This window comes from Canis lupus, chromosome 24, assembly GCF_011100685.1.
Source record: "Canis lupus familiaris isolate Mischka breed German Shepherd chromosome 24, alternate assembly UU_Cfam_GSD_1.0, whole genome shotgun sequence".
NCBI classification, from domain to species: Eukaryota; Metazoa; Chordata; class Mammalia; order Carnivora; family Canidae; genus Canis; species Canis lupus.
This window is the reverse complement of record NC_049245.1, coordinates 26391900-26414886: the sequence shown is the minus strand read 5'-3', so window position 1 is coordinate 26414886 and position 22987 is coordinate 26391900. Positions and strand designations below refer to the sequence as shown.

General features: G+C 42.0%; 2 protein-coding genes across 21 annotated transcripts in view; one reads left to right on the top strand and one right to left on the bottom strand.

Annotated features, from left to right (window-relative positions):
* The window catches only part of RPN2 (ribophorin II), a 57866-nt gene extending 38979 nt beyond the window's left edge, over positions 1-18887 (bottom strand). For all 3 annotated transcript variants that reach the window (XM_038572265.1, XM_038572266.1, XM_038572264.1), the window contains exons 1-4: positions 18579-18887; positions 13194-13387; positions 3148-3243; positions 2396-2571 (exon numbers count right to left, since the gene is read on the bottom strand). In XM_038572265.1, the coding sequence (XP_038428193.1) occupies positions 2396-2571; positions 3148-3243; positions 13194-13387; positions 18579-18591 (479 nt within the window). In that variant the 5' untranslated portion in view covers positions 18592-18887. The remainder of the gene's footprint in view (positions 1-2395; positions 2572-3147; positions 3244-13193; positions 13388-18578) is intronic.
* The window catches only part of MROH8 (maestro heat like repeat family member 8), a 58945-nt gene continuing 54362 nt past the window's right edge, over positions 18405-22987 (top strand). For 9 of the 18 annotated variants that reach the window (XM_038572249.1, XM_038572255.1, XM_038572259.1 and 6 more), the window contains exon 1: positions 18406-18725. In XM_038572249.1, coding sequence (XP_038428177.1) covers positions 18454-18725 — 272 coding nt within the window. In that variant the 5' untranslated portion in view covers positions 18406-18453. Of the gene's footprint in view, positions 18726-22470; positions 22575-22987 lie in introns of all 18 variants that reach the window. The other 9 variants (XR_005377816.1, XR_005377817.1, XM_038572257.1 and 6 more) reach the window with 4 other exon arrangements.

The following is a 22987-nucleotide window of genomic DNA, read 5'->3' as shown; positions in this document are numbered from 1 at the left end:
TGGAAAACCAATCCTGCTAAGATGACAAGCTAGAAAACAGAGCAGTTACAGTTCATGGGCAGGGAAGCTCCAAGCATTCAAAGACTCCTATGGGATGCTTGTCGTTAAAATGCACCAGAGAAAATGAAGCCTGAATTTCCAAACAAGACAAAAATCCCACATCTGCCTGTGATAAATGCTGAGCCCAGAAAAGGCTGCTAAGATAGCCGAGAAAGAACTTTTCAATTAAGATATCATTTTTCTCTTTAGAACGAGTGAATGTCATGCTGGTAACAACTTCAGAAGTTTTTAAGAATGAAATTAATCCACTTAGCTTTTGAAAAGTTTTGTCACTGGCTTTAATTACTTATTTCCCAGTTGGCAATTTCTTTGCCTCTGGAGTACTTTATTCAAACACTAAGAAAGCCGATCTTGTCTTGCTAATATACAGCAGATGATTCAAAGAAATTGGGTTATGAGAGACCATAACGGCATCTTTTCAGATGGTTCATTCAAACCTACAAATTTTTTCTCCATTCTAGACAAGTTTATGGACATTCATATCCTAGAATAAGTCTACTTAAATGTAGAAGGCCCATTTAGAAGTCCTAATTTATATTAGATTTCCTTAAATAGGGCAAGTTGGTAGTAATGTTATACAAGGCATTCTGCTAGTTTGATCTTCACAATAACCCTAGGAGACAAATATCATCGTCCCTGTTTTACATATGAAAACACTGAGGTGTAAGGGGACTAAAGAGCCTGTTTATGGTCATAGATATATCAAATAGAAGGGTCTGGATTTGAACACAGTTCTATCCGATCCCAAGCATGTGCTCTTTCTACCTGCAAGCTTTCTACAAGAGAATAGAAACATCAAAGTATAATTTCAGCCTTCATTAACTCTTTGTGGGGCACCTACCATGCACCACACTTTGTATCACAAATAAAGAAGCTTACAACCTAAAATAGAAATAACCACAGTACAACCAAGAAAATAACTTCCTAAGAAAGGGACCTAGGAAGGAAGTGCTCTAGAGGAGGAATAGCTTTTGTTGCATGCCCACTAAGATCCACACACTGCACTCGGTTCTTCACATGCATTATCTCATTTAATTTAATCCTGACATTTGTTCTATGAGGTAAGGATTATGGGTCTCATTTTACAGATGCGGCTCAGGGAGGCTCAAGGTCACACAGCAAGGAAGGAATAGAGCTGGTGTTTAAATCCAAATTTAATTTACTCCAAATGGATGTCCTTTCTTCGTACTTTTTCCCATTCTGGGATTTTTGAGGGAGGTATTTTGCTTGGACGGAAATGGAAAGAATTTGCTGTAGAAGGTGGCATCAGATTGAGGCACTGACAGTGATATCATGACATGAGACTTGGGATCTCACTGGGGATCCTTGGGGATCTCCTCCAAGAGATTATGAGAGGGGATCAAAATAATATGACCTAAAACCAAAGGACCCCAGGACCAAGTACTGGGCCATGCGTACACGAAACATCAGCCCTGGGAAAAGTAGCCGCAAAGTCACTGATGACTGACCATGTGAAAATGATTAGGGTGTAAGTGGCAGAGAGAATGCAATGGGTTGTGAGTCCTGCCCTTAACAAAGCATCCAGTTAAGAAACCTGGGAAACAAGTGAACTATTTATTCTGCAACAGGGCATTGGTGTCACCAATCTCTTGCTCAACAACTAACAGGAGGTCAGGTGCTCTCCCCTCTTCAGGGGTTGCAACCAAATGGGGGACACAAAACAAAAAAATACATACACCATTTTAAATGAGGAGTTTCCGTGCTAAAGACAAAGAACAAAATATAGTATCACTTTTAAGGTTAGTCATCCTCAAGTCAGCTACAACATTTAAATTTATAACCAAGAGGAAAGTTGCTCAAGTTCCTTCCCTGTGAGGTGCTTCAAGCCTTTTGTGTAGTCGAGTCTGATTCCTAGCATGCTCTCTCCCCTCTGAGCACCCACTTCTCCCACTGGATGCTGTCTCTCACAACTCCAGGGGACCCTGTAAGCCCTCCTCTGGTGCAGAGCCACCACTGCTAACAGCTCACCGTGCCCTGGCCAAGCCTCAATGGAAGATGCACATGGTGCGCTGGTTTTACTTTCCCTTGGTCATCTCCCACCCTTGCTTCAGCCTCTCACCTCAAAAGCAATTCTGTCTTTATGGGGCAGTGTGTTTATGTTCTGACTCAGTGTCTTGAGGAACACGGTGTCCGGGTGAGCCCAACAGGACAGGGACCTCACCTGCCTTGGTTCAACAGGGGGTCCACACCGCCTGGCAGAGCATACGGCACACAGCAGGCACCCAGAAAAAATTTGCTGAACTGGTGAACGAACTCTTTCAGGACAGTCTCTGACACAAATGAAGCCTGAGAAGCGCTCGGCATGATGACTTACGCTAACACAGTCTCTTCCTTGCTGAGGCGGGCAGTAAGGGCACTGAGAGCTTCTTGGGAAGCCAAGGGAAGGCCAAAGCCACTGAGGGCTGCCACGGCATGGTAGATCTGGGTAACAGATGAGTCTTCACTGACAGCCGCTAGAAGCAGATCTTTGGTTTCATTTGAAATAGAGATCTAAGAAAGGATTGGCAGACACAGGGTTTTAGGACAGGTGCCGGCAGTTTGTGGCAAACAACATGCAGAGTAACTGCCAAAGCCACCCCTCTCCCCGTCCCACTGAGGGGCACATGATCGTTCCCCCTCAACTCCTCAGACACCAGAATTCGGTGTCTGTAGGAATGGAAAGCAACACCTTTGGAAAAATTCTGGCAAGTCACTTGTCTACTTATATGGCTCCCCTATGTTCAATTAAATGGATTTCCAGAAATCTGGTATGAGGGGTATTCTTCCTTTACTTTGAACATTTTTAAATGTTAAATGGAGATGGAAAAAAAAATTCAAGGCTTCCCAGAAAAGAGAGGCAACTCTAGGGAAAAGTTATGCAAAAGCCACGAAAAGTGAAAACTCAGGAAAAAAATAAACTCCATTTTCTTAAAAATAAAATAGTAAGAATGGAATTTCCACCCACACTAATGGATTCTCATTGTTAAAAAAAAAAAAAAAAAAAAAAAGTTAATTTGACATGATTCTCCCTCTTTAAAGCTACACTTTATAGTTTAAAACAAATATACACGTAGAAGCTGGACTCACCTCACACCCTGAGAGGGCCTGGCTGGACTGGGCAGCGTAGAAAAGGGAGTCCACATTGCCGGGATCAAGATTTGATTTAATGAAAGCGCACGCTTTCTAAGTAGGGATAGAAAGTCAGTGATCAGTGGTGATATACACAGAGACTGGGAAAGTGTACATGCTTTTTGATGATAAAATTCTAAGCAATCTATGATGGCTTAAAGTATGAGCTACACAAGATTTCATGTTTTAAGCAGACATTTTCCATAGAACACTATATTACACAAAATTGCTGAGTTCATGCCAAGAGCAACAAACCTCAAATACTTCAGTCCTGAACCCTAGGAAAAAAGGAAAGAAATTACTCCCATTGACCACCTGCTCTGGCCATAACCTGTGCTAGGTGTTTATGATGCTCTTCCTTTTAATGAACGCCTAAGGACCCTGTGGTAGATATTATCATTCTCATTCAACAGAAAAAGAAATGGAGGCTAGAAGTAGTAAGTTACTTGGTGAAGGTGACAAATCTACATAACAGTAGTGTCTCCTCTGATTCTAATTGCACTGGGGTCTCCACTGAAGATGTGTCTCCCCAACACATCTAAAATAAGCTTGAAACCTATTTCTTCATCTGGACTTTCCAGCTCATGTATAGATAGTCATCACCATGTACCCAACTACCTCAAGCAGAAACCTAGGAATCATTCTGAACTTTTCCTTTACCCTACAGACCTAGTGAACTTATTTCCCTTCTTGTTTTTCAAACCCAATCCCCATCCCCTGGCTTCTCTCAGTGCCTTATTTCTCACTTAGATCGATACAATCACCTCCTAACTGGTCTCAAGCCACAGAGTCCATTCTGCATACTGACTACTCAAGGGTGATCTTTACAAAATACAAAAGCAACCATGTTTCTTTGCTATCAAAACCCTTGGGTAGTTTCTTATTATTCTCAGAACAAGATCCCAGTTTCTGATAGAGCATAAAATGCCCTCATGAGTGACATTTACTTCAGTGCCAGCTTTATCACACCACCTCCAACTCCCAAATCTTACCCTCCATCGTCCTGTAGCAACACAAAGACACCATGATCTCGTCTTGGTATATATGTGATCCTACTATTCCCGATGCGAGGAGCATCCTTCCCTTGTCCTTCCTCTCTGCCCAACCAGCTCCTATCTTTATCTCTGCTCAGATGTCACTTCTCCCAAAAAGCCTTCACTGACATTCATCCCAGTTTAGGCCAGAAGTCTTCCTTCCCTCCAGAGTGCTCCCCCAAAGTGCTTACAATACTGTACTAACTACAGTGGAGCCAGGCTGCTTGGGTTTGAATTCCAGCTCCCCCAGTGACCAGTTACCTAAGAGCAAAGACTCTGATGAACTTCAGTCACAGTGCCTGTCACAAAGTAGGCACATAATAAAACCCATGCTATTCTTACTGTAACAAACCCCAAGAAATATTACTTAACTGTTATATCACTAAATACTTTGATTGAGGTGACATAAAATTCGGCTATTCAAAATTAAATGGCACTAAAACAGTTAAAAGTAGGTGCTTCTGAAGAGGATAGGGTGTAGGGCAAGGTGGGCCACAAAACGGGTTGCTACTTTCCACTAACAGCTGTGCTGTGTTATCTGATATTTTTCTGTGCACACGTGCTACTTTAACCAAAAATCTATTTTTTAATTTTATGAATAAAATTTAAGTAAGTCTCAAAACGTAAATGAAACTCAAAATGAGTTTCAACCAGAACTGAGAGCCTGCTTGCTTGAACTTCAAAAGAGACCAAAGAAAGAAATACTTCATACTGAACAAATTAGGGATCTGAAGAAGAAAACAATCTAGTCATGAAATCCCTTCGTAGAATGTGGGTAAGCGTAAGACGTGCTTTGTCGCCATCTGGTGCTTTAACAATAGAACGACAGCATCCAAGACCCCAAAATGAAAATTATGGTCCTCGCTACCACTTTTTGAGCACTTAAATGTGTCAACACTGTTGTAAGCGCTTTACATGCATTTCTCATTTTGCATTAGGTCCTCCTGTTATCTTAAGTTTACAGACAAGAAAACTGAGGCATCAGAGAGGCAAAGTGACTTGTCCAAGGCCACTCAGCTCTTCATGGAGGAGCTACAATTCAAACCCAGGCAGCCCAGCTCCAGTCTGAGCTGTACAACCTGTAATTTGTCCTAGAAGAAAACTAGCAACGTGCCAATTCTAATTCTTTGGACAGCCAAATCAAGGTAAACAATACCAGCCGTCAGTGGCTTTGAAGCTCCCAGTGACAACTTGGCTTTAACAGCGGCAGTGAAAGTGAGAGGAGGCCTTGGGAAACACACCCTGGACTCTCAGTCAACCCACCCAATGCTGGGCCTCCACTGGCCACTTCCAGGGGTTTGTTACTCTGACCTCAGCTGTCCTCATTCCAGACTCAACTTGCCAATTGAAGCCTGCAAATCACCCCCTAAATGTCCATTCCCTATCTGCTCCTCCCTAATTTTTCGTGCCCTATATTAATATTCCAATTATCTAAGCATCCTCTTGAGTGGAGAACATCAGTGCTTTTCTCTATCCATTCTTCCCTACAGTTCCCTGAACAGAATCAGGAGTCAAGAAAAGATGGCTCAATCTCTCTCCTCTGCCTTTACCCCTCCCTTATTTCCTCTATTAACGTCTCCCAACTCCTCTTAACTCCTCTCAGGCCACACTGTAATCTCACCAGACTTTGTAACAGCATTGTACTATCAAGGCATAATCCTGGCAAGAGCCCTGGCACCAGATCCTTTGTAACTGGGCCCACCTTTTTCATATGCACTTCACCCCACGCCTCTGCTCCAGCTGTCCTGGACAAGTGACTCTCCACCAACACCTTTAAGCCACCAGGCTTAGTAGGGGCTGTTCTCTCCATTTGGAAGCCCATCCACCTTGTCAGTTCAACTTCTCCCTCTCAACTGGTAACTCCTGACACAGTAACAAAACTTACCATGACACAGTTAACAAAACTCAATCAAGACTTCCTTTAAAATAAACTTTCCTTGATCTTTCTCCCCACCTCACCTCCATCTATTACCTTCTTTCTCTTTCTACCAGTGAATCTCAGAATTGGAAAAGCCAAAGGATACTTTCTAATGCTCCCTCCCCAACCCTGGATAGAACTGATCATTTCTTCATTCTGAAATATTCGCTCCCTTTGCCCCGAGGACTCCCCTATACTTGCCTAGCTCTTGTCCTACTCTCAGCTGCTCCTTAGTTTCATCCTTGTCTACCTGATGGTTCAACCCTAGAGTTTATCAACTCCTGGGCCCACTTCTCAACCCTCCTCTCTCTCCCCGAGCCATTTCATTCACACCGATGGCTTCATCCAGAGCCTCTATGCAGACAGTCTCAGGTCTGTAGCCCCAGCCCCAATTTCTCTCAATCAATGGCCATTTACATGACACAAAGGCACTTCAAGCTCACCATGTTTAAGACCAAATTCATGATCTTGCCCAAGCAAACGTAATTCTCTTTCTGTGTTCCTGTCTTATTGAGTGGCCCAATCATCCACCTGTGCAGCAAAAGCTGGAAGTCTTTTGTATGCCTCCTGTGTTTAGTCCTGCCCCAAATTCTCCTGCCAATCTGTCCTCTACAGAACAGGAAAGAAACCTTTCAAAAATGAAAATGGATCCTAATACTTGCTACTTAAAATCAACCGTTCTTCAGGGAAAAAGCAAACATTTTCCTGTCGCTGCCAAGGCACTGAGACTTAGCCCCCACCTTCCTCTCTGGCCCCACTCTTCTCTCTCCTATTGTCTGCTCAACATGCAGCCCATCCCCTCTCAGTCTCTCAAATGTAACCTGCTTCCTACCCGCACAGGAACCTTGCACCTGCCATTCCCTCTGCCTGAAGTTCCTTCTCTTTCCTGTCTTCCAGTTAACTCTTACTTCCTTTTAGAATTCAGATCAATCATACCTTCCTTCACTTATTTTTTAAAACCTTTAAAAAGGTTTTATTTATTCATTCATGAGAGACAGAGAGAGAGAGGCAGAGACACACAGGCAGAGGAAGAAGCAGGCTCCATGCAAGGAACCTGATGCGGGACCCAATCCTGGACCCCAGGATCACACCCTGAGCCGAAGGCAGACGCCAAACCACTAAGCCACCCAGGCATCCCTCTTTCTTCACTTAATAAACAGCTATTGAGTGCCTACCACATGCCAGGTGCTACTCTAGGCACTGGAGCTGCATAACAAATAAAACAAACAAAGTCCCTGCCCTCAAGAAGCTATAATTTAGGAAGATATAGAGTGAGATTTAAATTCAGAGATTTCCTTGGGAAAGCCTTCCCTGAACCAGGTCAAAGTCCCCTATTTATAATACCATAACTCACCTTCATAAAACTTACCATTGTTAAAAATATTCATATATCTATTTGATTATATAACTAATGCCTATCTCCACTATTAGAGTATACATTCCAAGAGGGCAGAGGTTCTCTCTCACTGTTCGACACTAAATCCCCAGTGCCTAACACACAGCAGAAACTCACTAAGTATCTGTTGAATGACTGACTAAATCGTGCAGCAGCCAGTACAAATAGCAACCACTCTGCACAAGGTAGGGTCTTATAGAAAGCTTTCTCAGCAAGAGAGTGAGCAAGCTGCTCCCTCTACTGGACTCACACACCACACATCTGGGACTTTTTACACACTAGGTATCCCTTTGTACTCAACACCTGGTCTCACTATCAGGGTACCTTCCACTAGAGAATGAGCTGTTGTATTCTCTGCACTTAGTATAAACCTTGGCACACAGCAGATGCTCCATAAATAACTGCTGCCTGAAGGAATGTCTGACTGTCTGCTATGCCTAGCAACTAGCTGAGTACTCGGCTCTCAGCAAAGACTCACCACTTGTTGAATGGTACAAATATACTGACCTTCAAAAGCACTCACCATGTACCAGACACTGAGCTAAGCACTTTATATTTACTATCTCCCTTAATCCCCATAACAACCCTGTAAGATAGTCATCACTATTCCCTTTTACAGACGGGAAAGTGTGTGATTGTCTGACAACCTATACACACTGCCTAGTGTTCATTGATTCCAGTCATTCAAATACTACATTACAACTTTTGCCATAGTATATATCCGTCATATTTTTATATTTTCTTCATATTTTCATGACAATAAATATAAAACTCCCCCTCACTGTTCTTAAATCTTACAGAAAGCTGAGCAATATCTATAAAATCACCATTCTCATTCCATACTCTGCTGTACCTAAAACTGCTTTGTAGTCTCATATTCTCATTAAGCCCTATTCCTCTCAGTTTCGCTGCTAAAATCTCCTGGGACAAAATAACCACAATCTCCCTTAAGGATCTTTGACATCAACCAGTTCGGTGCATCTAGGAGGACCAAAGGATTTCTCTCTGCTCAGCTGAAAACAACAATGGAGCAGGGCACATCTCACCACATGGAAGTGGCAGTAATGGAGACTATCCTCAATAGATCTATTTAGCGTGCACATCTAATAAGGCAATTTGACAGCTTGAAACGTCCATACAACTCTCTTCCTTCCATTGCTTATAATACACACATCATACAATCACCACAGCACACTCCAAAAATGACTCAAAAAGTGAAGTATATGATAAACTCATTTATTTTCTGATCAACAGACATTTTTGAGACCTTCCATTTCTAATAAGCTAACATTTACAATTCATTCAACAACTATCTGTTGAACACTCTGTGTTAATTAGACATCAAGCAATAGGGATGTCACTTTGAGAAAAAATGTCAATGTACACTAACCCTTCTACTATATAATAAAGCTAACTGAACACTAATACTTAGTACATAACTCGCTACATGCCAGCACCATGCTAACTACCCTAACATACATCACCCATGAGCTGACTATTGCAATTATCTCTATCTTACAGATGAGAAAACAGACTCTGAAAGGTTCAGTAACTGCGCAGGTCACTTGGTTGTTTAGTTCTGAAGTCAAGATCTTAAAGCCAAGCAGTCTTTTTTTTTTTTTTTTTTTTTTAATTTTTTTTAGCAGTCTGACTTTAGAGAATGTTTTATAAACATAAAGCCATAGCTGGCCCAATCATGCAATTACTCCAAATCATACTACACGGCAGTTATCTGGATGGCTTTAATCTACATCTTAAGCCTTGACCAATGTCCCCTCAAACTCAGGACATCAGCAGAGAACACCTCTGGGGCTATGTGCTCAATCTAAATCCATATGGAACTCCAAATCATGAGACAGAAAAAGGTACCTTTCTGGCTAACAGGAGAGCTGCTCAATCCTCCATGATCCTCTCTTAGACTGAATCGTACAGTTCCACATAACTTTGAAAATGACCAGTAGATACCACTCTTCCTGCATTCTAATCTACCAAAATTCAACATTTACCTAATATCCCAATTTTACCTCCTGTACCTCACAATACAAAACCTCTACTAGTCAAGACTACTCCACTGTATCTCCCCATTTGCTCTCTCTCATCCCCAGGCATCCCCTTCTCTACAGATACTGCAGCCTTCTATACACTGCAGTATCTGCACTAAGCAATGTCTGAATTTGCCTGAGTAGATTATAAATAGTTTTAACATATTGATGATGATGAGATGATAACTACCACTTGAAGGGGCTTTTATGGGCCACTCACTTGGCATAATATGATTTCACTTCACCGTTAATAAAGATCCTGTGAGGAAGGCATCATAACTCCCCTTTCACAGAGAGGTAGAACCAGAATCAAAAACTTGGGCTAACTAGCCCCAATGCCTGCCCTCTTTCTTTTGAGTGGAACTAATTTTACCAGGAGGTACATTCACCTACAGGATTTATAACATGGGAATCACAAGGAAAAGTCTGTTTCCTCAATGCAGTCATGCACAGGAAGGAAATACTAGGCAGAAGCAAGAGACAGCTGTCAGGAAAAGAAACCTGAATGAGTGTGGACCTTATATAGCAGGGATTAGCAAACTTTCTGCCAAGGACCACAGAATAAATATTTTAGGCTTTTTGGGCCAGATAGTCTCTTTAATAACTACTTAACTCTACTGCTAAAGTGAAAAGCAGCCATAGTCAATATATAAATGAGTGGGTGTGGCTGTGTTCCAATAAAACTTTATTTACAAAAACAGGCTTCAAGCCAGATTTGACTCTGGGGGCCATAGTCTGTCAAGACTTCTGCTATATGTATTCAGATGATGGCTGGCAGACATCACACAAATTACTTAACCTCTCAACTTCCATTTCCTCCTCTATTATAGAATAGTATTTCTGACTATATAGAATTAAGACAATTAGCTCAAGATAATATATCCAGTGTACCCAGCACATATGAGGCATTCAATAAATCAATAGCAATTACTGATTCTAGTCTGGGGCAGGAAACGTAAAAGCAAGCCTACGACCTTAGAAACTCTGACTACTGGGGGCAGCCCTGGTGGTGCAGCAGTTTAGCGCCACCTGCAGCCTGGGGTGTGATCCTGGAGACCCGGGATCGAGTCCCACGTCAGGCTTCCTGTATGGAGCCTGCTCCTCCCTCTGCCTGTGTCTCTGCCCCTCTCTCCCTCTGTCTCTATGAATAAATAAAATCTTAAAAAAAAAAAGAAAGAAAGAAACTCTGACTACTGGATCACATAAAAACATCCAAAAAATACACACAGAAAGACATTTTGGCCCACTGGCTAAAATGGGACATTCACAGCATTAAAAAGAATAACAACTGTTATTGTATATCAATTATACTTCAAAAAAAGAAAAGGAAAAAAAGATAATTGCCATGGATTACAAAATATAAACTGGGATTCCAATTCTGGCCATGGCAGAGTTAAAGGTATTAAACTTACCCTCCTGCCATAAGTAATTATAAAACTGAAAAATTATATGAAGTTGAAACACTGGACTATAGATTGTGATGCTTAAAAGAAAGTAAAAAGTGGGGCAGCCCAGGTGGCTCAGTGGTTTAGCGCCGCCTTCAGCCCAGGGCCTGATCCTGGAGACCCAGGATCGAGTCCCACATCAGGCCCCCTGCATGGAGCCTGCTTCTCCCTCTGCCTGTGTCTCTGCCTCTCTCTCTCTCTGTGTATGTCTCTCATGAATAAATAAATAAAAATCTTTAAGAAAGTAAAAAGTGTGAAAACAATAGTACAAATGATGGGAGTTTAAATGTAAATACATTGTTATATGGTTCTTTCGTTATTTGTAACATACTGAAGTAATATTTCAAAGTATATTATGATTGCATGTTACAATCTCTAGAATATGAAAAAAGTAGAGCTAAAAAGTCAACAGAAGAGGTAAAATGGAATAATCAAAATTATTCAATTTAAGACAGGAAAGAAGGAGGAAAAAGCAAGGCAAATAAATAATAAGATGGTAGACTTAAATCCAACTGTAGAGTTACATTAAATATAAACAGACTAAACTCCCCAATTAAAAGACAGAGATCGTCAGACTGGATTAAGAAAACAAGTCCTGGGATGCCTGGATGGCTCAGTGGTTGAGTGTCTGCTTTGGCTCGGGGCCTGATCCTGGGATCGTGGGATCAAGTCCTGCATCAGGTTCCCCATGGGGAGCCTGCTTCTCCCTCTCCCTCTGCCTATGTCTCTGCCTCTCTCTCTGTCTCTCATAAATAAGTAAATAAAATCTTAAAAAATAGTTTAAAAGCAGAGAGTTTTCACCAACTGGTAGTAGAAGTCAGAGAGATTTAAGAGAAAGAAGAACTCAACATGTCATTTCTGATTTAAATGGGACAACATAAGAAAAAATGTGGGTGGCCCTGGGGAACAGAGAACAGCCCTTGGCTGACAGCCCACAAGAAAACAGGGATTTCAGTCTTAGAACCACAAGGAATTGCACGCACTCTGTCAACCACCTAAAGGAGAATGAAGCAGATTCTTCCCCAGAGCCGCCAGATAAGAGCCTAACCTGGCCAACACTCTCATTTTGATCTTGTGAGACCCTAAGTAGAGAGCCCTGCCAAACCTGCCTGGACTTCTGACCACAGAACTATTAGCTAATCAATGAATGCTATTTTAAATAATCGAATTTATCGTCATTTGTTATACAGCCATAGAAAACTAATACACAGGGGTGCCTGGGTGGTTCAATTGGTTAAGTAGCCAGTTTGTGATTTTGGCTCAGGTCATGAGATTGAGCCCCAAGTTGAACTCCATGCTTAGCAGGGAATCTGCTTAAGATTCTCTCCCTCTGCCTCTTACCCCACTCCACATGCACACTTCCTCTCTATCAAATAAATAAATAAATCTTAAAAAGAAGAAAGAAAGAACGAAAGAAAGAAAGAAAATACAAGATTTGTATGAGAAACCTGGCCTTAAATTCTTTACCCTAGCTGTCCATGCTACAATAATGAATAAAATATAAATTCACTTAAGACTGAATCTTTTCCTAAATCCAGGAAAAGTTTTAGTTGTGATGCATTTTCTTCATCAAAGATCCAAGAAAGATATCAAAACTACTTGATGCGGGGCACCTGGGTGGCTCAGTGGTCAAACTGAACCTTTGGCTCAGGTTGTGATTCTGGGGTCCTGGGATCAAATCCTGCACAGGGCTCCCCATGGGGAGCCTGCTTTTCCCTCTGCCTTTGTCACTGCCTCTCTCTGTGTGTCTATCATGAATAAATAAAAACATAAAAAAGAAAAAAACTGCTTAATGTGGTGACTATCAGTGTTTAATATATATGAATGTCCCCATCTTGAATTCCTTTATTATTTATAAGTCACATATACAGGGCACTTAACAAGTACATGTGGTATTGTACAGTCTCTCTCAGAACTATAGCAATAGTTTCTAGAGGCAATATTAAAGCTTAAAGTAAAAAGTAAAGTTTCTAAGACTTGTTCTTTATATCCTACAAAAACACCTGGTCCTAAACATACATTAAGCATTAAAAAAAAAAAAGATCTGTCAGATTGAAATTAGTATTTATTATATTAGCCGTGGTCATCCTTAAATGAACAAAAGTTGGTTCTGAAGTACACAAAAGTAACATAGTGAAGGGATGAGGCCAAGATAAAAAAAGGCCTTACCTTTACATCTGGCACTTGGACACCAAGGCTGCTGAGTCCCACGATGGAGTAGAAAGCTGATTCCAAACTCGTGAAAGGGCGGTCCAGTGAGGCTCTCAGTCTCTCCACATCAGGCTTGGTGAGGTAGTGAGTGGGCGTCAGAGCTTGGGTACCGGCTAGGATTGTCAGGGCCAACAGGAAGACAGTGCTTGCACCTGGGGGAAAGGACTATTAAGTACATTCCAAAACAATTCCGAAGTTTTATATATAGTTCCAATGATGGTGTGTACCAAGGTCCAGGAACCTTGGTACATGTGAAGAAGCGGGAGAGAACTGGGAGGTTTTAACTTGGAGAGAAGTCCTGGGGACAGCCCGGGTGGCTTAGTGGTTTAGCACCACCTTTGGCCCAGCGTGTAATCCTGGAGATCCAGATCGAGTCCCACATCAGGCTCCCTGCATGGAGCCTGCTTCTCCCTCTACCTGTGTGTCTCTCTCTCTGTGTCTCTCATGAATAAATAAAATATTAAAGAAAAAAAAAAAGAATTCCTGGGTAAGTGGGGGGCATGGTCTTCATCCATGTGAAGGACGGTCCTCCAGGTAGGACCCATGACACCATTGCTATCTCAAGCATGTTTGTTAACTCCTATGCCTCCGTGACAGGCCCAATCCGGATTCCTCACCAGGGCCACACCTGCCTCTCACTCGACCTTTTCCCTCACTTTGCCTGCCCTCCATCTCTGGCTGTTGCTGTAAATCGTGTTCTTCCCTACCCAGCACTTTTTTGTGCTTTCCCTTACTTCAACTTTCAAGTTTTTCTTCTCAGATTTTAGTTCAAGTAATCTCTTCATTAAGAAGCCTCCCCAGCAGCCCTTCCTTGGGTTAGGTCCCCCATACCATAAAGTAGTGAAGAATGGGACCTCTGTGGCCAGGTTTTTTTTTAATTTTTTTTAAGACTTAATTTATTTGGGGCAGCCCAGGTGGCTCAGCAGTTTAGCGCCACCCTCAGCCCAGGGCCTGATCCTGGAGACCCGGGATTAAGTCCCATTTTGGGCTCCCTACATGGAACCTGCTTCTCCCTCTGCCCGTGTCTCAGCCTCTCTCTCTCTCTGTCTCTCATGAATAAATAAATAAAAAAAAATTTAATTTATTCATGAGAGATAGAGAGAGGCAGAGATACGGGCAGAGGAGAAGCAGGCTCCCTGTGGGGAGCCTGATGTGGGACTCGATCCCAGGACTCCAGGATCACACACTGAGCCACCCAGGTGTCCTGCACACTTTCTCTAAATAATAAAATCCTTAAAAATAAATAAATAAATAAATCCTAGCTCTGCCATTTATTAGCCATGTGGCTGTGTCAGTTACAATGTGGCCAGTCCATTCCTCAGTTTCCTCAAGTGTAAAGTAGGACAATAACAGTACCTACACCTCAGAAGTGTAATGAGGAGTACATGGGTTAACATAGAAAAATCTTACAACAGTGACTGGCATATAACAAAAACTACATAAACATTAGCTATTTCTATTACCGTCACTATTGTTGCTATATCCATGCATAGCAACCTGTACTCTATGTAGTCTTTTTCACAACTATAATACTGTAATGTCTAATTCCTCTGCTAAACTCTGGACAGATAGTTTCTTCTGAATATACCAGTATTTCCAAGGACTACACATTTCTTGGCACACAGAAGTATATTAATATTTGCTAAATAAATGAAAAGAAAAATTAATCTTTGTCTATTATGCTCCAGGAGACAGGAAGCAATTACGAGTGGTACATTGTATGACTGCTCATGAATTGTTGGCTATCCAATTAACAGCACAGTATCCACCCCCACCACCTTATCCATACTTCCCATGGTTTCAGCTACCCACACTCAACCACGGTCTGGTATTGTTAGGTCAGCAGTAGCCTACTGCTACATCACAATCACTTCATCTCATCATGGTGACATTTTATTATGTAGGCATCTATATCAAGAAGAGTGAGTACAGGACAAGATATTGAGAGGAGAGACCACATTCTCATAACTTTTATTATACTGTATTATTATAATTGTTCTTCTATTATTAGTTAGCATTGTTAATCTCTTACTATGCCTAATTTATAAATTCAATTTTATGGGGATCCCTGGGTGGCTCAGCGGTTTCATGCCTGCCTTTGGCCCAGGGCGCGATCCTGGAGTCCCGGGATCGAGTCCCGCGTCGGGCTCCCGGCATGGAGCCTGCTTCTCCCTCTGCCTGTGTCTCTGATTCTCTCTCTATCTCGAATAAATAAAAATAAATCTTAAAAAAAAAGTTTAAAAAATAAATTCAATTTTATCATAGGTATGTATGTGTAGAAAAAAACATAGTATATAAGGGTTCAGTACTATTTGCACTTTTAAGCATCCACTGGGAATCTTGGAAAGTATGCTCTGCAGAAGAGGGAGGGAGCACTACTGTAATCATAAGGTAATGGTCTAAAGCCTCTGCCTATAGTTTCAAATTTAGTTTCAACTAGAATCCCATAAGAAAGGCATTATTAGGTGGCACCTGGCTGGTTCAGTCAGTGGAGCATTGACTCTTGATATCGGGATGTGAATTCGAGTCCCATGTTGGGTGGAGAGATTACTTTTTAAAAAAGGCATCAAGGGAGGCCTGGGTGGCTCAGCAATTGAGCGTCTGCCTTTGGCTCAGGGCACGGTCATGGGGTTCCTGGATGGAGTCCCACATCAGGCTCCCTGCATGGAGCCTAATTCTCCCTCTGCCTATGTCTCTGCCTCTCTCTGTGTCTCTCATGAATAAACGAAATCCTTAAAAAATTTTTAAAAGGCATCGTTATTATCTATTTGACAAATAAGAAAACTGAGAACAAGGGGCGCTTGGGTAGCTCTGTCAGTTAAACATCTGCCTTTGGCTCAGGTCATGATCTCAGGGTCCTGGGATCAAGCCCTGAATTGGGCTCCCTGGGGCTCTCTGCTCAGCAAAGAGTCTGCTTCTCCCACTTCCTCTCTGTTCTCTCCCTCTCTCAAGCAAATAAATAAAATCTTAAAAACAAAAAGAAAAAAAAAGAAAAGAAAACTGAGAACGAGAGTAGTCTGCAGACAATCTTGGACTCAAACTCAAATCTAACTATAGAGTTTACACTCCACTATTTTTTGGAGAATGTTTTAGAAACAATGCCTACATTAGCAGTAACTCAGAATCGTTCTACGAATGCTAGTTCTATTTAAATCCCTGTGCATATGTTAAATAATCTAAAGAATTTGGAAGATCTTTTTAAAACACTACAAAGGGAAATATATTGTGGAGTATTCATTAATAAATATTTATTGAATGCCTACCAAGCACTATTTTTGGTATATACTTCTGCAGGAATCAGAAACACACACGCGTGTGCACACACACACACGCACACCCCAAGCCTCATGAAGTCTACATTCCAGTGGGAAAAGAAAGATATCACACAACACACCTAAGGAAACATTTATCACATCAGAAGGTGAAAAGTGCTATGGAGAAAACTAAAGCCTGGAAGAGTTATCTGAGAAGAGCTACGATTTTAAATATGGTAGTCTATGAAGGTCTGAGAAATAAAGCTACTGTGTATAGACTTGAAGGAAAAGGAGCGTCACAAAGATATTTTGGGGGAAACTATCTCAAGATGCAAAGACCCTGAATCAACAATATATATAGCATTTTTGACATTAGCAAAGAGGAAAGTATAGCTACCCAGTAGTAGTAGTATAGCATAAGTGAAGGGTGAAAGGTATGGAAGAGATGACAGAGGTAGCAGAGGCCAAATCTCCTGGGCCTTTTAAAACTTTCTAGGGACTCGGGCTTTTACTGAGTGAGATAGGAGCCAGCAGAAGTCCAGTGATTTGACCTATTATATTGTAGGTCAAATCACTCCTACTTCGAGAAGAGGAGTGATTTGACCTACAATTTAATAGGATCACTGTGTTGAGAATACACAAAACTTGAGACTAGGCAGGAGAAAGGACCTAAAGAGGGACGCCAGTTAGTAATAATCCAAGTAAAAAGATGATGGTGGTCACAGCCAGGGTGACATCAGTAGAGGTGAGAAGCCGTCAGAGTCTGGCTGGAATTCAAGGTCAAAGCCAGAACTGCTTAAGAATAGAGCAATGTAAGAAAAAGAGGAGTCAAGACACTAATGTGGAGTCCCCAGTGCCTTGTGTATGTGCATGTACTAAATATAATAAGATCTAGGAAATGAGGACTTGCATTTTCCCAGCTAGACTATAAATTTCCCTAACACGGCGTCTGTGTCAGAATCCTCATCTTCCCACCTCGAATTAACAACAACAACATTTTTGGCTAAAATCTGAGCACTTAGCATGTGTGGGGTATGCCCATACTACGCTTAGTACTTGGCATGTACTGAGTCATTCAATCTTCACAACATCCAAGTGAGTGTGCTTTTACAGATCAAGAAATGGAGACTCATTAGGAATTAACTGCCCTAAGACACGAAACCGAGAACCCCAAATGCGGGCAGTGTGGATCCAAAGTTTAACTACTCTGTTAACCCTCAACTTTTCAAAAAATGGGGCAATGACCCACTCTCTTATTCACGGTCATCTTGGGCAAGTTACTTCTCTGAAATTGCGTCTTCCTCTTTGTCAAATATAAATAGTAGTACACCTCCCCCCACGCCGCTGTGGGACTACGTGAGAGTCCATCGTGCACAGGGTCCGCTCAGCAGCAATGCAGTTAGCTTTATTGATGCTTGCTCAGGGCCGTGCACGCTTCTACACTATGCACGAGGATCAGCTCACTGAGGACAGCAATTTATTCGGCAGATGATGTGACTAATAACCTAGTCCACAGATCAGAAACTGAGATGAAGAGGGTTAAGGAACTTGGACTGGAGCATACAACGGACACTTGGCCGACTCCCAAGTTTGCAGCAGGAGAATCCAATTTAAGAATTTATACCCTAAGCCCCCAGAGAGGTGAGTGATTTCCTTTTGCTCCTTTTTTTTTTTTTTTTTTTTAAACTGAACTGGAAACCACGGTCCAAAGAAGGACGACCTGGCCAAAAGCTTACTCTCAGGTCACCCCGCCCGGGAGCCGCCGCGAGTGAAACGGATGGGCGAAGCCAGACGTAAGAGTTGACCGCGGGCCGCGGGTGGGCCTCGGGGGCACCCGTAGCTCCCCGCCGCACTGGCCCCCACCCCACCGCCGCCCGCCCGCAGTCCCACCCGCTCCGCCCGCCCTCCGTCACGCACTCGACCCCGAAAGAGCCCGAGCCGAGCCCGAGCCCGAGCCCGAGCCCATGCCCCTGCCCTACAGGGGGAGAGGCTCCCGCCTGGCAAGCTCCCGAGTGGCGAGCACCAGCGTCCACTCGCCAAGGCGTGCCGGCCGCGGGGCCCCGTGGTCGAGCCATGCACTACGCCTCACCCGGCGACGCCATTCCTCCGAGCAGGTCCCACCAGGGCCGGAGCCGCAGGCTGACTTCCGCTCGGGAAAGTGGCTCCAAGAGCACGCCGGAGGGGACGCCAGGGACTCGCAGCAGACTGCGCGTGCTGGAATGGGATCTCGGCACAGGTCAGCCCCCGCCGTCCCGCAGGCTAGGGCTGGTCCCAGGAACCGCGGCCCCAGTTCCAGTCCCCGCGCGCAAAGGGCGCCGCGGTCCTCGCGTACAGGCCCGCTTCCCTCCCCCCGCGACCTGGCTCACTTGGAACCAGCCGTCTCGCAACGGTCCTAATCCGGACGCTACCAGCGCGCGATTGGACGAGGCGTCGGGGCGGGCCCGAAACGGGGCTTCCGCTGATTGGCCAGTCGCGTTGATTGGCCAATTGCGCCGTCACTCAGTCGGCTCTCTGCAGCCCGGCCAATTTTAAAGGAATGGAAAGGGTCCAGTAAGGAAGAGCCGGTAGTGTTCTAGGGCTGGGGTTTTCTTTTTTCTTTTTTCTTTTCTTTTCTTTTCTTTTCTTTTCTTTTCTTTTCTTTTCTTTTCTTTTCTTTTCTTTTCTTTTTTCTTTTCTTCTTTCTTTTCTTTCTTTTCTTTCTTTTCTCTTTCCTTTTTCTTTTCTTTCTCCCTTTCCCTCTTCCTCTTTTCGATTTTTTCTTTTCTTCTTTTCTTTCTCCCTTCCCTCTTTTTCTCCTTTTCTTTTCTCCTCTCTTTTCTTTTCTTCTCTTTTTCTTCCTTCTGTCTTCCTGTCTTGTCTTTGTCTTTTTGTCTTTCTTTCCTGTCTTTCTTCTTCTTTCTGCCTTCCTTCTGCCTGCCTGCCTGCCTTCCCTCCTTACCCCCTTCCTTCCCTCCCCTCCTCTTTTGTTTCTCTTTAGGAAATTATGGCAGTTGCTTCCAAAGATTGTTTCGCTTGTTAATAACTTAGCTACGAGTGATGTTTTCTTTGATTTGCAAAGCATCTCTGCGGACTTAGTACTCCTTAGTACAGTGACTTTGAGGAACATAGTAGCCCAATTTTACAGAAGTAACAGGATCAAAATAGAAGTGACCAAAAAAAAAAAAAAAGTGACTTATGAGAGCAAAACAACCTGCTTGTTTTAAAATAAGAATCACTCAGTAATTTAAAAAAAAAATGGAAGTGACTTAACTACAATTATCGAGCATTTACAGGATAGTCCAACAAGTGTACTAAGTGCTCTACGTACATTATTTACTCCTTATTGCTGTTCTGTGAGGTTTGGACTGTTTGTACTGTTATTCTCATTTTATAGAGAAAAGAACTAAAAGGTATGAAGCCAGGCAGCCTGACTCCATCATAATCTCTGCTTTTTAACTATTGTGAACATATAAAGTATGCATAACGTAGTAAGTCTTATTATTAGTGTTCCAGATATTATTATCCCAAATAGAGGATACTATTCTGTACTACTGTGCTATTCAGTAAACTAGATTCTAGCTCTGTGCGGATATTTGAGTTTAAATTAATTAGAATGAAAAACTCAGTTCCTCAGTTGTGCTAGCCACATTTCAAATGCTCAATAGCCACATGTGGCTACTGGATATCATTTTTGGCAGTGCAGAATTACAGAACATTTCCAATATCACAGAAAGTTCTATTGAATGGTGCTGATACAGAATATATAAAAAAAAACCTTCCAAGGCTCCTGAGTTGTACAGTGGGTTGAGCCTCAGACTTTTGGTTTCAGCTCCGGTTGTGATCTCAGTCCTGATTTCAGGGTCCTGATCTCAGGGTCCCTGCTCAGCTCCGACTCTGCTCGAGACTCTCTCTCCCTCTGACTCTTGCCCCCCTCCCTCCCTCAAATAAATCTTAAACACACACAAATGCACGCACGTGTGTATGCGTGCACACACACACACACACACACACACCTCTTCCAACTCAATAATAAGACCGCCAGTGTTGTGCTGGAGCCATCTCATACTGGCTTGCAAGAGTCACTTATGAAATTTAGGAAGAGGGGCACCTGGGTGGATCAATTTGTTGAGTATCTTGGTTTTGGCTCAGGTCATGATCTCGGGGTTGTGAGATCAAGTCCTGCATGTGGGATCAAGTCTTGCATCGGCCTCAGAGTGGAGCCTGCATGGGATTCTTCTCCTCTTCTTCTTGCTCCCCCTCTGCCTCTCCTCCTGCTCACACACTCCCTCTCTAAAAATAAATAAATAAAACCTTTACATTTAGCAAGAATTTTACAAAATTGTTGTTAAATACAGCTATTTAGAAAAATTAAATTATACAAACTTACAATGAAATAAAGTCTATTGAAAACCAAAGTTATCATTTTGTTATTATTTTATCACTTTCTATGCTTTTGTGGTTGCTTATATCTATTGCATCTATATGGTGGAAAAATTATATGGTGGTGTGCTACTGTACATCTCTTTCTAAAGTAACATTGGTAGCTTGACTTTGTCCACAATGGGAATATTTACACCATAGAATCAATGAATGCTATACACCAAGGCTTGATTTTTTGCTTTGTTATGTCTAAACTTAATGATGGAGAAATGTTAATAAAGATTAAATTCAGGGGCGCCTGGGTGACTCAGCCAGTTAAATGTCTACCTTTGGCTCAGGTCATGATCCTGGGGTCCTGGGATTGAGCCCCACATGAAGTTCCCTGCTCAGTGGGAAGCCTGCTTCTCCCTCTCCCCTCTGCTTGTGCTCTCTCTTGCTCTCTCTCAAATAAATTAAAATATTTTAAAAGAGTGAGAGAGATTAAAGTTAGATGTGTGTCATGTTTATAAGCTTCACATTGCAAATAGCCCAAAAACTTGAGGCAATATTGTTCTAGGGTTTGAAAACTATTATCCAACTCAGAGAAGTCACTTCTGAAGTTTCAGTTACATCTTACTCATTGATGTAAATGAAAATACCAACCAGCATTCACTTAAAAACTACACTTAAAGAGTCTGTTTTAAACATTTTATTTATCAGCATACCACTCACTGCAAGCAACCCAGTAAAAAAACACAAACAAAAGATCTGAATAAACACTTCATCAAGATATACATAAGCACATAAAAAGATAATCAACATCATTACATATTAACTGCATTGTATATTAAGTTGAAATGAGGTATTGCTGCAGGTCCACTGAAATAGTTAATATAAAAAGACCAACCATACCAAATACAGGCAAGGATGCGGAGCATCTGGAACTTACATATACTGCTGGTGGAAATATAAAATGGTACAACAGATTTGTAGCTTTTTTAAAAAAATCAGTTCTATGACCTACTGTATGACAGAGCCATTTTACTCTTAGAGGGTTTGTGTGTTTTTAATTAACTAGTTTTTCTTAATTATTAAAGATATATAAGTACATAGGAAGAAGCTCAAACTTTATCAGTTTGGGGTTTTTTCCCCCAAAATTGTTTTATTTACTATTGACTAAGTGAAAAAACAATATTTATAATACATAAATGAAGAAAAAAGAATGATACAGTGAAATTATGTACTTGCTATCCTATTAAAGAAAGCACAGGAGTTCCTGGGGGACTTAGTCACTTAAGCATCCAACTCTTGATTTCAGCTCAGATCCTTCTCTCAAGAGTCGTGAATTCAAGCCCTGCGTGGGGCTTCACACTGGGATTGGAGCCTACTTTAAAAAAAAGAAGAAGAAGAAGAACATAACCATTTTTTAAGTCCCTTTTCTAGTCTTACCCATTCTATCACCTTCTCCCCCCACTCAAAGACCCCTATCCTGAAGTTTATAGATTATATTGTTTCCTTGCTTTTCTTTATAGTTTTACTGTGTTTATAACTTCAAATAGTATTTGTTTACTTTTACATTTTCTTAACTTTATATAAATGGAATTTACTGCGTATTTTTTCTGTGACTTTCTTTTTTCTCTCAGCATTGTAAGATTTATCTGTATCGCTGTGGATAGCTAGGACTCATTCATTTGCACTACTGTATGGCACTTTATTGGATGAATCACCACAGTTTATTCTACTGTTGGTAAGCCATTGTGTGTCTCTAGTTTTTTGCTATGATGACTACTGCTGTGAAGTTTCTTGTATATATTCCTAATGCATATGGGTAACAGTTTTACTGGACTACATCCCTTGGAGTAAAATAGTGAGTCATGATATAGGCACATTTGCAACTTTACTAGATAATGCCAAATTATTTCCAAAATGGTTGCACCAGTTTACACTGTGATTTATAAGAGTTCTTTGCTCCACATCTTTGTCAATATTTACTACTCACGCCAGTGTTAAAAAAAAAAAATCAGGTAGTATAAAAGTTTAAAAAAATTCCACTCCACGGACATTTGGTTTGAATACCAAAAGAGGGACGCCTGAGTGGCTCAGCAGTTGAGCATCTTCCTTTGGCTCAGGGTGTGATCCTGGAGTCCCGGGATTGAGTCC